The sequence below is a fragment of the Erpetoichthys calabaricus genome, unplaced genomic scaffold (assembly GCF_900747795.2).
Source record: "Erpetoichthys calabaricus unplaced genomic scaffold, fErpCal1.3, whole genome shotgun sequence".
Classification (NCBI taxonomy): domain Eukaryota; kingdom Metazoa; phylum Chordata; class Cladistia; order Polypteriformes; family Polypteridae; genus Erpetoichthys; species Erpetoichthys calabaricus.
Genome location: NW_026261665.1, coordinates 10,970 through 26,452, shown reverse-complemented (window position 1 = coordinate 26,452; position 15,483 = coordinate 10,970). Strand labels below are relative to the sequence as shown.

General features: G+C 37.9%; 1 protein-coding gene across 1 annotated transcript; it reads right to left on the bottom strand.

Annotated features, from left to right (window-relative positions):
• Nucleotides 1-248: 248 nt before the first annotated feature.
• Nucleotides 249-14,631, bottom strand: LOC114643507 (bifunctional 3'-phosphoadenosine 5'-phosphosulfate synthase 1-like; the record flags this gene model as incomplete). The annotated part of the gene is made up of 3 exons (XM_028792075.2): nucleotides 249-367; nucleotides 12,803-12,941; nucleotides 14,396-14,631. Coding segments are annotated over 3 exons (494 nt in total), but the record flags the coding sequence as incomplete, so codon positions are not given.
• Nucleotides 14,632-15,483: the final 852 nt, after the last annotated feature.

Genomic DNA, 15,483 nt, shown 5'->3' with positions numbered 1-15,483 from the left:
CATAATGCTTAAGGTAAAAATGAAACAAACAAATAAAAAGTTTAGTATATCTCCAAATCCCCTGTTTACATGCCTATCCTTATAACAAATATAATAACTTTTAAATAAACTATCCTATACATTATGGACCAGAAATAAAGTGTCAGAATAATTATTATAATAATTAACTTAAACATATACTATATAAGTATAACTAAAATGTCTAGTTACAAGCTTGACATTTTTCTCTAACATTTAAAAGCACTCACCTTTTCCTGCAAGAGATCTATAACTTGCTGAATACATTCATTCACTGTGCATGAATCCGTTTTTAAAACAAGTTCTGGAGATTCTGGCTTTTCATACTCTGAATCTATTCCAGTAAAACCTATAAAATACAGGGAACAAAACTAAGCACATGAAATCCTCAGAAAGCACAAATTACAGATTGTCATTACAGTATAGCTCACGATTTTCGCACTAGAATTAGTTAAGCACATCTGAGAGTATTATGGATTTTTTCAGCAATAATAGCATCACGTGTATAATTTGTGCCACACTCTTCTCATACATTCTCATCATTAACACTAGAATCCTTGAAGCCTAAGAAAAAACTCATAATCCCGGGCCACCTTAAATTCCTTCACACCTCTCCATTTGCGCCTTTTGTTTTGTAAATGTGTCGATCAGCACAAACAGCAAGCAGCTTGCTATACCATCCCTCCACCACAGCAACTCACCACAGGCAAAAAGTTCTCCCAGGCTCTTTATCTGTGCATGAGGTGCCAGGAATTGGATAGGGTAAATAATATATCGTTATTTAGAACACTTGCATTTCATGTGTGTTCCGTGTCTACAACAATCTATGTAAATGTAGGATGACAGGAAATGCAAGGCAAGAAATGTTGAGCACACATATACATTATGGATGAGGTTTTAAATGCTTTACATGAGTCATTAGGTACTTTAAGGAAGGGTAATATGGTGGCACAGTGAATAGCACTGCTGCCCAGCAATACAAAATTAAGTTTTAAGCTAGTAGGGTCAAGCTTATATGTTTTCTATGTAGAGATTGTGTGTTCTCTCTGTGGCTGTGTAGATTTTGTGATCCTGCTCCTAGCTTGAAGCTCGCAGCAGCGATTAGGAGTTGTATCATCACAAGCTGTTAGGCATTTGTTTGTTTGCATCAGAAAACTGAGTGAGAGCAGAATGTAAATGTAAAAAAATAGTTAACTTGTTCGTCTTTAGAGTTTGGTTCTTCCGTATCTTTTTTGTGTATTAATCGTTTCCAAATGAGAGTGTGTAAGTAAAAACAGACATCTTAGCGTGCAATGAATTAAGAGAAAGTAAATGTAAGCCTGAAAGGTAAGAGTGTGTAATGTGGAAGAATAATTTTAGGGTAACAGAGCATTCATCTTTAAGAAATTGCATAAAGGTTTAATAAATGTCAGAAACAAGATAAAGATCAAGTGAACAACAAAATGTACACTAAAATAAAAGAATTGGTTTAGGAAAAATACTGAGACAGTCAAGTAAATAAAGAATGTACCAGAAGAAAGGTTGATATAATATACAAAATGTGCTGAAGGATGACTAAGAGATGACAAAGAAATCAGCAGATATCCTATAAACGAGAATGGACAGTTGTTATATGCACAGAAATTTCCAGGGTGGTGTCTCATCTCAAAAGGTATAAGAACCACCAGAATATAATAGACTTTTATTTTATATAAATCATTTGGGTGTAAACCAATGAACCAATCAGAGTACAATGTATGCATTGAACCTCTATCCTTTGTTTCTCGGACCATTCTGACCAGACTGTAACAAACTGCTTTTGATGAATGCTCCCTCCAAGGCATTTTGCTGAGGAGTAATTAAAAGATACAATGAACAGCTTTTCTCCTGCCTGATTACTGAATTGTCCTGTTACAGGATGTTTCTTTCTTTAATAAGATGTTAAATTTCGACCACAGTAAATTCTTTAAATAGTGAATACTAGAAAATAATAAAACTTTAAATGAGTTTAAATGTGTTAAAAGACAGCTAATGTTACTTTGAATATGTTATGCAGTAAGTGAGAAGGATCCCTGTAAGTGCATTAACCTCCTTAGTGTTAGACCCGAGCGTTACTCGGGCTGCAAAAACCATGCTAATAGCGTTAGTCCCTAGCCTCACTCAGGCAACTGTAGAGATGTGTCTTGCGTAAGCATTAGAACCGAGAATCACTCAGGCTGTAAAAGTGCTGTTAATACTGCCATTCCTTGGAGAAATAATGTCTGAGTGTAGGTTTTCACAAATTATGAAATATCTGCACTTTACCAACAATGAAGACTTTGATGAGAATACATATCCAGCTCCCAAAAATGAAGAAAATTTGGGATATATACCAGGCCATCGTACTCAAATTTCAGAGTGTTTACATTCTGAACTGTGATGACAGCATTGATGAAACTCTCATGGCTTATAAGGGCAGACTGTCATGGATACAGTACATTGCATCAGAAAGAGCAAGATTTGGCATAAAGCTTTACAAGCTTTGTGAATTTAAAATGGGATACATTTGGAATTTGGTTCTGTACACAGGGAAGGGGACAATGTTTGATCCAAAATACAACCAGTATGGCGTTACTATATAATCTGTGTTGACTTTGATAGATGCTCTCCTGGATCAAGGTTACTGTGTAACCATTCGCCAAAGCTATTTAATAATAATAATGATAATAAAAATAATAAACATTTTATTTATATGGCCCCTTTCCCATGCTTAAGGCGCTTCACAGAGTCTTAGAAAAAACAGCAGGGTATATGTAACATTGGATACAAATGTTTTCCTGAATAGAACAATGAAACAGATAACAAAGCATTAAATAGAATGAAGAACAATAAACCAGAGTAAAATACTAAATTCAATACTAAAATTTGTGATATAACAGACACACAAATTATCCTGAGCACCTGGACAGAGAGGTAAACTGAAAGAAAGGGCAGAATGTTAAGTTAAGTTAAAAGCCTTCCTAAATAGATGAGTTTTAAGTTGTTTTTTAAAAGAATGGAGTCAGCTGACCTAATTAATTTCGGGATGTCATTCCAAAGTCTGGGTGCTATGGAGATGAAGTCCCTGTCACCCATAGAGTGCAGGTTAGTATGAGGCACAACAAGATTACCAGAATCAGAGGACCTTCGTAGGCGAATAGGAGCATAGTGATTTAGAACGTCACTGATGTAGTCCGGTGCAAGGCCATTTAAAGCTTTATAGGTTATTAATACAATTTTATATTCAATCCTGTAAGACACAGGGAGCCAATGAAGGCGAAGCAGGAGGAGTGTGATGTGCTCACTGTTGCTGGTTCAAGTAAGGACTCTTGCAGCAGAGTTTTGAATCAACTGGAGCTGTGATACAAGATTAGAAGGGTCACCTGCCAGCAACGAGTTACAATAATCGATGCGGGATGTGATAAAAGCATTGACAAGTTTCTCAGCATTAGAGAAGGAGAGGAATGAGCGAACACGGGATATGTTACGGAGGTGAAAGTAAGAAAGTTTCTTAATGTGGTTTATGTGGGATGAATAAGAAAAGGAGGAATCAAAAATGACACCAAGATTCCTTGCATCAGGTATGATGAGATCACTGTCAAGAGTGACTGAAAAGGAGCTAATTTTGTTAAGTAGCACTTTAGTGCCAATTTGCAGGAGTTCAGTTTTGTTGCAATTTAATTTTAAAGAGTTCTGCTCCATCCAGGTTTTAATTTCACTGAGGCAAGTTGTGAGCTGAGAAAATTCTGATGAAGTTGTACTTTTGACATGGAGATAGATTTGAGTGTCATTTGCATAAAAATGATAATTCAGTCCAAAGCTACAAATAATATGGCCAAGAGGAAGCATATAAATACAGAAGAGAAGAGGGCCAAGGACAGAGCCCTGAGGAACTCCTTATGTGACTGGCACTGAGCTGGATCTGCTGTTGCCAAGACTAACAAACTCTTGCCTATCAGTCAGATAGGACTTGAACCACTGGAGGGCAGTGCCAGAGATACCCAGCATGGTGGCAGAGGTGGGATGAACTGGCGATGGGGACTGAAGATCTGGAGACAGAGCAGCAAGTGGGATAGGTGCCTGTTTTAAAGAACCCATGGACCCAAGCCAGAAGAGGATTTTTAAGAACTTTGAAGTTTTTAATGGATGCTTATTTATTGTTTGTTGTCAGTGTCTTTATCAGAATAAGATTTTTTAAAATGTCCTGGTTTTACGAAGGGTTCTTGGATTGGTTTTAAGAAGGGTTGATTTTAGTGCTTTTATAGGTTTTAATGCAGTAATAGGGCTGAGCCAGACATGTGGGCCCCAGTTGCACTAGGTTGGTAAAGGCCCAGAGCCTTCCCATGCAACTTGTGGCTTAAGGGAGGAGGATTATTCGCAGCTCAGAAAAACTGGCTGTTTTTAATAAATAAAAAATGAACACATTCTCGCTAAGGAGTGGAGCAGGTGTGACAGATTTGCGGAGAAGATGGCTCGTCTCCAGGTTGGTGCAAAGCGGTTGGTCGGCCATGCACTGCCTTGCTGGCACTTCCAGATGGTCTGATTATCTCATCAGCCTGGGGAGGGAATCAGGCAATCATACCTGCAACTGCTTCCCAGCATATAAAAAGGGGAGCGCAAGATCAAAAAAGAGAAAGAAAAAAAGAACCAAGAGAGCATGGAGGTTAAAGAAAGGAACAAGAGAGGCAGGAGTGTGAGAGAGCGCCGGTGCAAAGAAAGGAAGCAGGTGGACAGGTCTGTAGACCCAGGGAGAAGCATGTGGCCAGCACTCAAGAGCGGGCTGAAGGGTTGCTTCTGATGAGCAACCAAGTAGCATGAGTGACCACTATGCTCAGGAGTGTGCTCTTGTTGGGAAGATCCAACAGATCAGCACCAGTGAGAGGGCAGAGTACACTTTCGCCAGGTGGAGCAAGGAAAGGCAGCGGTGGGTGCATATCAGGGCACAGCAACTCACTGCAGACGCTGTAGGATTGGCCACGGGCACATGGGCCAGGAGAAAAAAAGGTTTTCCTGGGGAACTCCTGCTTGGTCTGCCAGATCCAGAAAGGGATGAGAGGAGGAGAAGTCAGTTTTAAAAGGGCACAGAGGTTCAGTGTTTTTAAAGATGGTTTCCTGCCTGTGTTTTTAACCTTGTTTGACGGATATTTGGAATAAATTTTAACCTCCACAGTTACTGACATTTTATGGATTATTTATTTAATTTTTCAGCACTGCACTTTTTGGACACTGTTTTGGTTTATTTTAATAAAGCACTTGAGGACTTTTCACCATTCTCTTGCTCAGTATGTTTGTCCTCATCTACTCAGCTCATCCAAGGCATGACTATCAGCGATACAGGTTGAAGAGGCTCCAGGTGGGACCTGGTAGCGTGGAGCTGACCTGCAACATCACACCCCAGTGCATAGGCAGAAAAACATTAATTTAACATACAACATAACATTACCAAAGTCAGTGCAACAATACAAAGTAATAAACAAGACACATGAGTATACAGCTTGAACAATGCTCAATATCCATACTTAAGTGCAGAGTGTAAAGTGACAGTACATAATTGGGGTATGTTATAGGGATATGGTACTGGGCAACATGTAGGTGTCCAGAAGTCTGACATCTTGGGGAAAGAAGTGGTTATAGGACTTGGCTGGGCTGGTCCTAATGCTGTGGTATCTATGACCTCCAGCTGTCAGGTAGAACAGTATGTGTGACAGGTGAGACATCTTCCACGACAGTGGAGGCTCTATGCAGACAGAGTGACATCTTGCTGCAAAGAAATACTGACGCATATGGAACAGTGTGTCCTAACCATCATGGCATGCCAGTAGACTTTGTCAGAGTTAAATTACACCGAGGCATGCTAGTAGCTTGGCAAAAGGGTAAAGTGATTGCGCTTAAATGGAAGGACAAGAAAGATGTTTGTCTTCTTAGCACTGCACATAACGCAGCTACAGTCACTGTAAAGGCAAAAGGCAACAAGCAGGTTACAAAGCCTTGTGCTGTGGTAAATGACAATAGCATGATGGACAGTGTAAATCGTGTGGATCAAGAATTGACTTTCTACCCCGTTATGCGGAGGCAATAAAAGAAATACTACAAAAAGACATTTCATCATCTGGTGGAACCATGTATTTGGAATGCATTCGTGTTATACAAACAAAAAACTGGTAAAATTGTATCTCATTCAAACTTTACATGCCAGCTTGTACAACAAATCATTGCCACACATCCACCGTCCACACTACCGCTAAACAGACACAATAAGCCCAGCACATCGCAGATCAATCCAGAATGTCTTATTGATAGAAAAAAAAAAAAAAAAAAAAAAAGAACCCAACTTGTATCTGTGCAGTGTGCTGTTCAAAAACTGATAAATTTGGAAAGAAAATCCAAAAAGAAACACGCTATTATAGTACCAACTGTGATGATGGATTGTGTCTTTCACCATGCTTTAAGATTTACCTCACAAAAGGACTCATTGAGATTATTACTGTTATTATTATTTTTGTTATCATGGTTCATGTCATGGTTTTTTTTTTCTTCATCATTACTATTATAATTTGTATCATTATTATACTTTTGAGATTTAATAAAAATATAATTTTTCATGCCAAAAAAAAAATTGCAACACTTTTTATATGTTTTTGGGAATATAATGCAATGCTAAGGAGGTTAAAAGAACTTTAAGTGAATCTGAGAAAATGTTTTGTTGAAGATGTGTGAGAATATGTGGTGTAGTTTGTAATGATGAAGCAACTGATAAAGATGTGCATAAATATATTTATTTTTTAATTCAAACTGATAAAAATATGATTAGGTCCAATAAAAAATCTCCAGATTAGTATAAATGTGTGTACCCTTTTCCTTCGAGTACTGGCCATACTCAAATGTAAGAAAGTTCTTTTTACAAATTTTAAATTAAATTTAAATTTTAAGAAAAAGGACACATTCTTTAAAACAGTAAGGAAGCTGGAGATAAGCACTGGTTGCTAATCTAGGCAGTGTTCTAAAATAGGCTGTACAAGAGGGGGGTTAACTAAAACAAAAGGTAGACTATGCTTTTTCTATAGAATCAACACTCTGGAAAAAGATGCAGTAAACATCTCGGAAGATATCAACAAGAGTGTGAAAGAACAACTAGCCTTAACAGGAGGTTATGAGTAAAGAAAATCAATGTTGTTAATAGGGTTGGTATCAGCACTGAAGTTCCAGTTAGACTTGATTCCAATTCACAATGCCCCAATTCGGTATCAATTTTATCATGACTAAATTAGTGTGCACAGATACATTTGAAGTGGTAGCTTTTTTGGAAATTTCTTAACCATGCATTGAGAACATTAATATGATGTGATAAATTTCAGTAACACTTTATTTGAAGGGTGACTACATAGTGACTTCATAACATATGCATAAGCATGGAATGACATTTAAGTAATGAACAGTTAACATCAGTATTTGAAAGATGAACAAAATATTATTCTTTAAAATAAACGCACTTTTTCACAGCACTGCACCCATTCAAAATTCACCATAATTTAACCATCATACAGTATGTATTACCATATGTTTTAATACAATGCAATGGCATCTACTTTATAATCTTAACATAGCATAATCTTAATAATATTCTTATAAAATAATTAAATACTGCTTCTTAAATAATAAATGTTATTCAATAACCTATTCGTGTGTTATGAATCTCCATAGAGACACCCTTCAACTTAACAGCTAGCCAAATTTATTCCCCTATTGGACATTTAATATAATCTTGAATATATAGTAGTACAACTCATATTTTTCTATAATTCTAAAAGTTACACATATCTTCAGTTGCTCACTTGCAGCAGTCACAATCAGTCCCAAAAATGTGTCCTCACAGTCTTCAGACCAAAAAAAAAAAAAAAAAGCTTTTTAAAATGAGGATCTAGAGCTGATGCTTGATGGCAGCGACACTGGTGGTGGTCCAGTCCCACTCCCAGAAATTAACATCTATCTGCCACAGCCAGGTGTTATGTGGGCGTCCCCTTGGCCTGGTCCAGCCACTCGGGTCCTCAACAATGCGGAACCTGTGAGCTGGATCACCATCAGGAAATCATGCCACACAGCCGTAGTGCCATAACGTCGAGCAACCGTCGACACAAAGTCAAACTACCGGTACCCAAGGATTCTGTGAACAGACAGAGTACCGAAGGAGTCCAATCTTCATCTCTGGTCATTGGATAGCATCCATATCTCACAACTATACAACAAAACAGGAAGCACCAGGACTCTATAAACTTGGACTATTGTCCTTTTGCAAAGATAACAGGAGCAACACGCACCCCTATCCAGCGATCTTATGAGCCCCCCAACCCCCGCTCCACAAATCCATCTACTGACTTCATAGGATGAGTAACCAGAGACATGAATGTCACTGCCAAGGTAAGTAAACCTCGTGATGAAGTCGACATTCTCTCCGCAGACAGATGCACTGCCGATGATTGTGCCCAAGAGGTAATTAAAGGCCTGGATCTTAATTTTTATCCAGGGCACTCACAAGCCCAGATACCCAGTCTCTTCACTCAGTCTCTTGACCGCCCCAATCAGAGCCTCAATTGACTCCATGAAGATCACAGCATCATTGGCAATGTCAAGATCAGTGAAACTTTCTTCACCAACAGATGCCCCACAGCCACTGGACCTCACGACCCTGCCCAACACCCAGTCCATGCAAGCATTGAACAAAGTAGAAGCAAGAACATACCCCTGAAGAACCACAGAGTCAACTGCGAAAAACCTAGAGGTTCTGCCTCCACTCTGCACAGCACTCACAGTACCAGTGTTCAGGCCAGTCATGATATGCACCAACTTTGGTGGGATCCCATAAAGTCTTAGGATGTCCCAAAGGCTGCAAAGAAAGTCTGCCGATATTCAAGTTTGCACTCCATGAGAATCCTCAGCACCAAGATGCAGTTGATGGTAAGACTTCTTAGGCATAAAACCAGACCGCTCCGGTAGCTGGCAGGTCAGCAAGTGATTACGGATTTCGATAAAGGATGACACTAGTGAGGACCTTGCCCAGCACTGACAGTAGTGTTATCCCCTGGTAACTGCCGCTATCCAGGCAAGCACCTTTCCCTTTCCAGGTAAGTACAGCAAGTCCTGTTTTCCAGTCAGTTGTGATGATCTCCTTCTCCCAAATGAAATCTAAGCTTGCTTGCTTGCAATGCAATGCAAGGACTGCCTTATCATCATCATGGAGAAGTTCACCACAGATCCCCGCAGCCTTCCCTACCCTCATCTGGTTCACCATCTGTGTAATCTCAGCATGATTGGGTGGTTCAAGGTTATTTGAAGGATCAGCCTCAAGAACCGTGGGCCCAGAGATGTCCAGCGTCCTAACCGGAGTCAAAGTATCACAGGCTTAAAACCACAGTGAATCATCTCAGAAGCTCTGTATATAGGCAGAGAGGTTGCACCTGTTGTGACTGGCATACAGGATGCTTGTTTGCAACACATCTGCCACTGGTGCCCAGTTATTTTTAATAGGTGATTGTCACATAGGATGTTCAGCTGTCTCAAGTTTGGGCTACCCTTAACACTGGCTTGAGAGACATGGCAATGCTTTGCTTATGATCTTCATAAAGCCTAAGTAAAATAACTTCACTTAGTTGCTTTCTGGTTGGTATAGCATACCACAGTTCAAAAACCTGTATCATTTGTCAAAAGCCCTTGTTTTCAACAATGGTGTAAGGTCTCTTATCTTTACAGATAAAACTGCTATAGACTCTGTTATTTTTTTAAGCACAAGGCAAATTAAACAGAAGCTTGGAGCTACCTGCCACCTCCAATCTACTCGTCTGGATGTCAATTGAGATTACGTTTTTGGGTGACATTGTGATAAATGTTTTCTTAAATTTGTTCCATTACAACAATAATTAAAGTCTTACATATGGCTTTGCTTAAATCCAGTTGTTCTTTACCAACACACCATTGGAATTCATAGGAAGTCCACACATCTGTTTTAAGCGTCTAAGATACTGATTTAAGTTAAAGAGAACACACCCCTTTATGTATGGTAGTAAAGTGCTTTTTTACATAGAAATAACCTTGCTGTTCCTGTTTAAAGTTCAGGAAAACTAGTTTTCCTGAATTGCTTAGACTCCGCCTCGTCTTTTGGGTGCAAGTCAGTGACTCACATGTCACAATACTTAAATTGTAAAAATGAAATATTAAAACATATGGAAAAGGGCTGTAGGTAACTCAAGGGTTAACTAAACATAGCTTAAAGATTGAGCATGTGAGGTTTGCCTCACCTCAGAGAAACCAGCAAGTTGAATTTCCAAGGTTACAATGAGGTAAATGAGTAATGAACATGCATCTTGAAAGCAAAGACAAACTAATGGGAAAGCTCAAACACACTTCCTGTGGAGTGGCACCAAGATCAATGGGAAAGTCTGTAAAACACCTCTATCAACAAGGTAGCATTCAGATAAATGGGACAGTCAACAGAAGTCAGAAAATACTAGTGACAGTTGAATAGATGGAATAATAAAGTTCTGCATATTGTGCATATTAAGAGTCAGATGATGTGATGCATTTGATAAGGCAATGGTAATAGAAAAATATAAAAGCAAATGAATTGTTTAATTGATTGCTCACTCCATGGACTGAGACATTTATGCATGATCTGCGTAAATAAAGAAGCCTTCAGAATTCTCACCTGGGCTCTGTGACTACCTTCTTTGAAGATAGAGGAAAGGTTTTTCCAAAACACAGACAACCAAGAAATAAACATGATTTTGCTGGGCCCCACCAATATAATATACATTTGCCATTTAAGCAGTGCTTATAGGTCCCACTTGGAAAAAATTGGCTTCAGCTGAACAAAACAAAGCTAATCAACAAAAAAATTACCTCATGTGTTTTGTAAATTTTCCAGAACAAGCAAAAGTGATTTTTTTCAGGAAGAACAAGACAAGATGGAACATGAACCCTACTTTGATTTCATTTAATATAGGAAACATGACTTGAATATCAGGTATTGCTTTATTAAGATAAATAAAATAGCAGTGTTACTCTTATGGTCACTATGAAAATTAACATGGTGTCTCTGACAGGAAGAAGTTAATCATGGTTTTCTGTGACAAACTGGAACCCACACAAGGTTCCAATTATCTAGAAACTAAAGGGTGTAGAGGGGTATAAATCTATTCTATTAAAAAAATGTTATACATTAGATTAAGCTACAAATTTATCATTGAGCAATGGGAGAGTGTGGATGGCACAAAAATAAATTAACAGCATGGATTTGTTTCTAACTGAAAAATTGTCTGAGCTCTGAATAGGTAAAGATACAGTATCATAGCTACCAGTCTAACTGGCAATATGATCCAAATTCTCCTCATGTTCTGAAAATATGCTTTCAGTGTAGTACTGAGCCAGTGGAATCTCAAACAAAATTAAAATTAGATAAATGAGCAATCTGTAAGTGACTAAATACCATTCTCCCCAGTGCTCACACCGAATCCCCTCCAACAACAGTGATGAATTCCTACTGGTGCCTCCTCCCTAAAGTTTTATGCCTTTAAAGTAAACAAGCAGTATTTAAAGAATCATGTAATATAATGGCAAGTGAACTCAAGCTTGTAGTAATTTGAAATAACCTTGATTTTATTGATAGGACCTTGCATTCAAAAATGCCTTGCTGGCTATTCATTTCCGTAATTAGCTGTTCATGTCTGTAATACTTATCATAGCTAATGTGGCAAGAGGAGTGCTTAGATACTGTACAGTATACCCTAAGGCAAGTTTCTCTGTCTGTCTCTCTCTGATGCACTTCATGAACAATGCAGCACAGGTACAAAGTAACAAGAAGATTCTAGGGCTTTAAAACTACAGTGACTGGCAAAACTAGGAAAAGGCGGGTCACAATATTTGCATATCTTAGAAATCATGAGTTAAGAAAGAAGTGTGGTGGGGTTGTTTCCATAAATATATTCTTGAGATGAGCATTTATTTGGAGCTATTAAGGGTGTACTCACACTGGCAATTCATTCTGTGCCCAAGCAAGTCTGTCCTCAAATAACACCCCAAAGTCTAATTCATTTGACTAGTGTGATCACTCCATGCCGGGCCAACCGTACTATGCCATGGCTTTCTTGGAAGTTGTGTGCCTGGGCACAGCTTTGGAACAGTGAGATTCCTAAACATGCCCCAGCACGGAAAACAGGCATGATGTCAATGGTGCGACAAGTCAGATACTGCAATTCTCATTTTATTCAATACCACTGAAAAAAAAATTTTATTCTCAACATTACAGATGGACATGAATTGCATTTGGCAAGAAAAGCTGTAAATTCCTCCCTTAACATCATTTGTCTCCATAAAAATCTAAAAATACGTACAGCATGATTAACAACAAAACTCTGCACCGCACACTCAATAAACCTGAAAGAAGGCAGAGCATTATATTGCCCTACACACCTCCAAAACAACCACAAAATAAGTAAAATTATTTTGATATGCATGCTGTCACTCCGTGATCAGATCTTGTTTTGGCTTTACACAAAGTCACATAGTGATGATGAAAGCATGCCCAGGCCCAGAACGTTAATGTGTAGTGCAAGTGCAGGCCAGCAGTGGAGAAGGGAGCAGGGACAATTGCACTTGCGCTCAGTATGGAACAAACATGCCTAGTGTGCGAGTACACCCTTAGATGCATTAAGTAATACTGGCATAAAATTAAGTTCAAATCATAATTAAAATTTTTCTTTTCTTTATTTAATCTATATTAACTTAAAAAATGTATTACCTGTAATTTCTCCAGCTCTCGCTCTTTTGTACAATCCTTTAACATCTCTTTGTTCACAAACGTCTAATGGAGCATCAACAAACACCTCAAAGAATGGCAAACCAGCGGCTTCATGAATCTTTCTAGCATTTGCTCGGTCCTAGGAAAAATACAGAAATTAATGGAGAGATTATATGTACTGTAAATACTATAAACTAAATTTATTTCAGATTATAAAGATGGAGTGATTTTTTTCTAAGCCATTAGAGGAAGTTTAAATAGATGATAATGATTAATTTTCCCTTAATTTTAAAAGGTAATTGGAAAATTGTATTAGTGAAGTCTAGTTGGAGTTAGGGCTGCAGTTGGCAGGGGTTAAATTTACAAGATGTGAAAGAATTGATAGGTGATATGAACTATTCAACAATACAGTGGCAAATACAAGTGGGTGAAGGTAAAATTATAGCAATGAGAAGTAGTGTATGTGTGTGAATATTATAATCTATTTTTTTATTTTACAAAGACACACCCACATAAAACAAATTGTAGAAAACTATCTGGGCTTCTTTTCCCAACATTTGGCAATATTCTGAAATGTGAATAACCTCATTCAGAGTCAGATGTGCCAGCCCCTATCCCTGAAACATCAGGAAGCAAGACAGGAGACAACCATGAACAGCGCCAGCTAATCCCAACCCACACACACCAACCAACACACACTTACTTACTTAACTAATTTACAATTAAATCAATGAAACCTTCATGTCTAGGGTCAACAGAAAACGCATGGAGAGTATTAAGATAAATGATGATTTATAAGAAAAGTAACAGGAAATAGTTCAAAATGAATAGGAGTTTCTTCAAAATAGAAGCAACAAACAGAGTGATTCGCTTATGGCAACATCGTGTTAGACTGCTGAAAGAAAGATAGAGGCACTGGCAAAAAAATGTTAAGTGTGTATGTCAACATCAGCATGAGGAAAAAAGAAAAAGATTAACCAGTAAATTTAAAATTCAACCAACCAACCAACAGGTATTGAATTACATTGGCAAAGGCCTCCTAATATAATATCTCTATTTTGTTTTATATCCAAGATGCCCACATTTAATCTTATTATTTTATGCCTATGAAGGTGTGTAAACTGTGGAAGGAAAAAAGGCCTTTAAACTGTGTTAACTTTGAACTGTCCGTTTTCTTTGTAAAGTGCATTTGAAAAAGGATGTATCAAAAGGTCTTCAAAAAATGGTCCTTGTTTGTGAACCAGTAATACTTGCTGACCATGGCACCAGACATACACTTTGTAAGATGACAAGTAGGGGGTAAATAAAGCAGTTTAAAAAGAATGATTAAAAAAAATTCCTAAAACCTAAAGTTAATCTTTTTAGTGACTAAAGAAAACATTCAGTTGCTGTCATAGATATATTAAAAAGTCTTTTTCAACAGTTTGCTTAAATTCTATTAACTAAAAATCGGAGTCAGTATTTTAAATATTGGTACACAGATAAATAAATTTTATATTACTGGGTCTGAAACATATTAACATGAAAACTTTGCATATTTCAAGCAGTAATGAACACCCCCCACCAAAATACTGTAACAAAATAAAATCTCACCCGGCTGTATGGTGAAATAAAACTAGCAATGCACACAAGTCCAGCATCAGCAAAAAGTTTAGCCACTTCTGCAATCCGTCGGATATTCTCCTCTCTGTCTTCAGGACTGAAGCCAAGATTCTTGTTAAGCCCTTGGCGAATGTTATCACCATCAAGGGTATAGCAGGGAATGCCATGGCACACCAAAAATTCCTCTATGGCCATACTCACAGTGGTTTTGCCTGCCCCAGACAGACCTGCAAAAGGAGATACATTGTATTGTTAATTCTCATTTTACAATTTTTTAATCTCTGTGATGTTTGGAGTTTTGTTTTTGCTATGAATTTTGTAACATTTCAAATGGTTACTGTTCTGTTACTCTGGGAGTTAGAGAATGCAACTGGGATTAAGTACTTAGTTTGAATTGCTATGTACTGTATGTGCATGTGACCACAAATCATTGATTTGGGTGATGGCATGAGTTTAAACGGACTGCTCAATCAGCGACATCATCACATTTTAGGTAACTATTTAAAGCGGTTATGTAGGCTGCAAAAACATTTGTGCAGCTCAGAGTAACAGTAGTAAGTCTAAAGAGTAAAATGTCTTTGAAAATAATATGGTGGTAGCAGATGATGACCCTGTGCAATTCAGATCAAAAACAAGAATGTGCGATTGTAGTACATTAAATAATATATAGTAAACAGCTGGTCTTCTTTATCTCAGGACCTCTGCTGTGCCACCTTGTTGAACTGTTCCTGTTAGGCTCTTGTCAGTTGTGCACACCTTCATAACTTTTAATTTTATACTAAAGTCATGCTAATCAGTGGCCGACAATGTCAGATCCAGCAGCTGATATCACCATTTTGTAATACATTGGTTACAAAATATATATCTGATGGACACACACAGGAATCTTGAATGACCCATTAAGAATTTTTTTTTTTTTTTTTTTATAAACACAAATACTAGTCAACTCTCACCTCAGAAAGAGCTTTGCCAATTGTACAGATACCACCCAAGAGTTCAGTTGCTGAGAAAGTGATCCAGCACTTAGAATGTATACTTGATGAACATCAAGGTCTGACTAACATAATTGTTTCATAGGG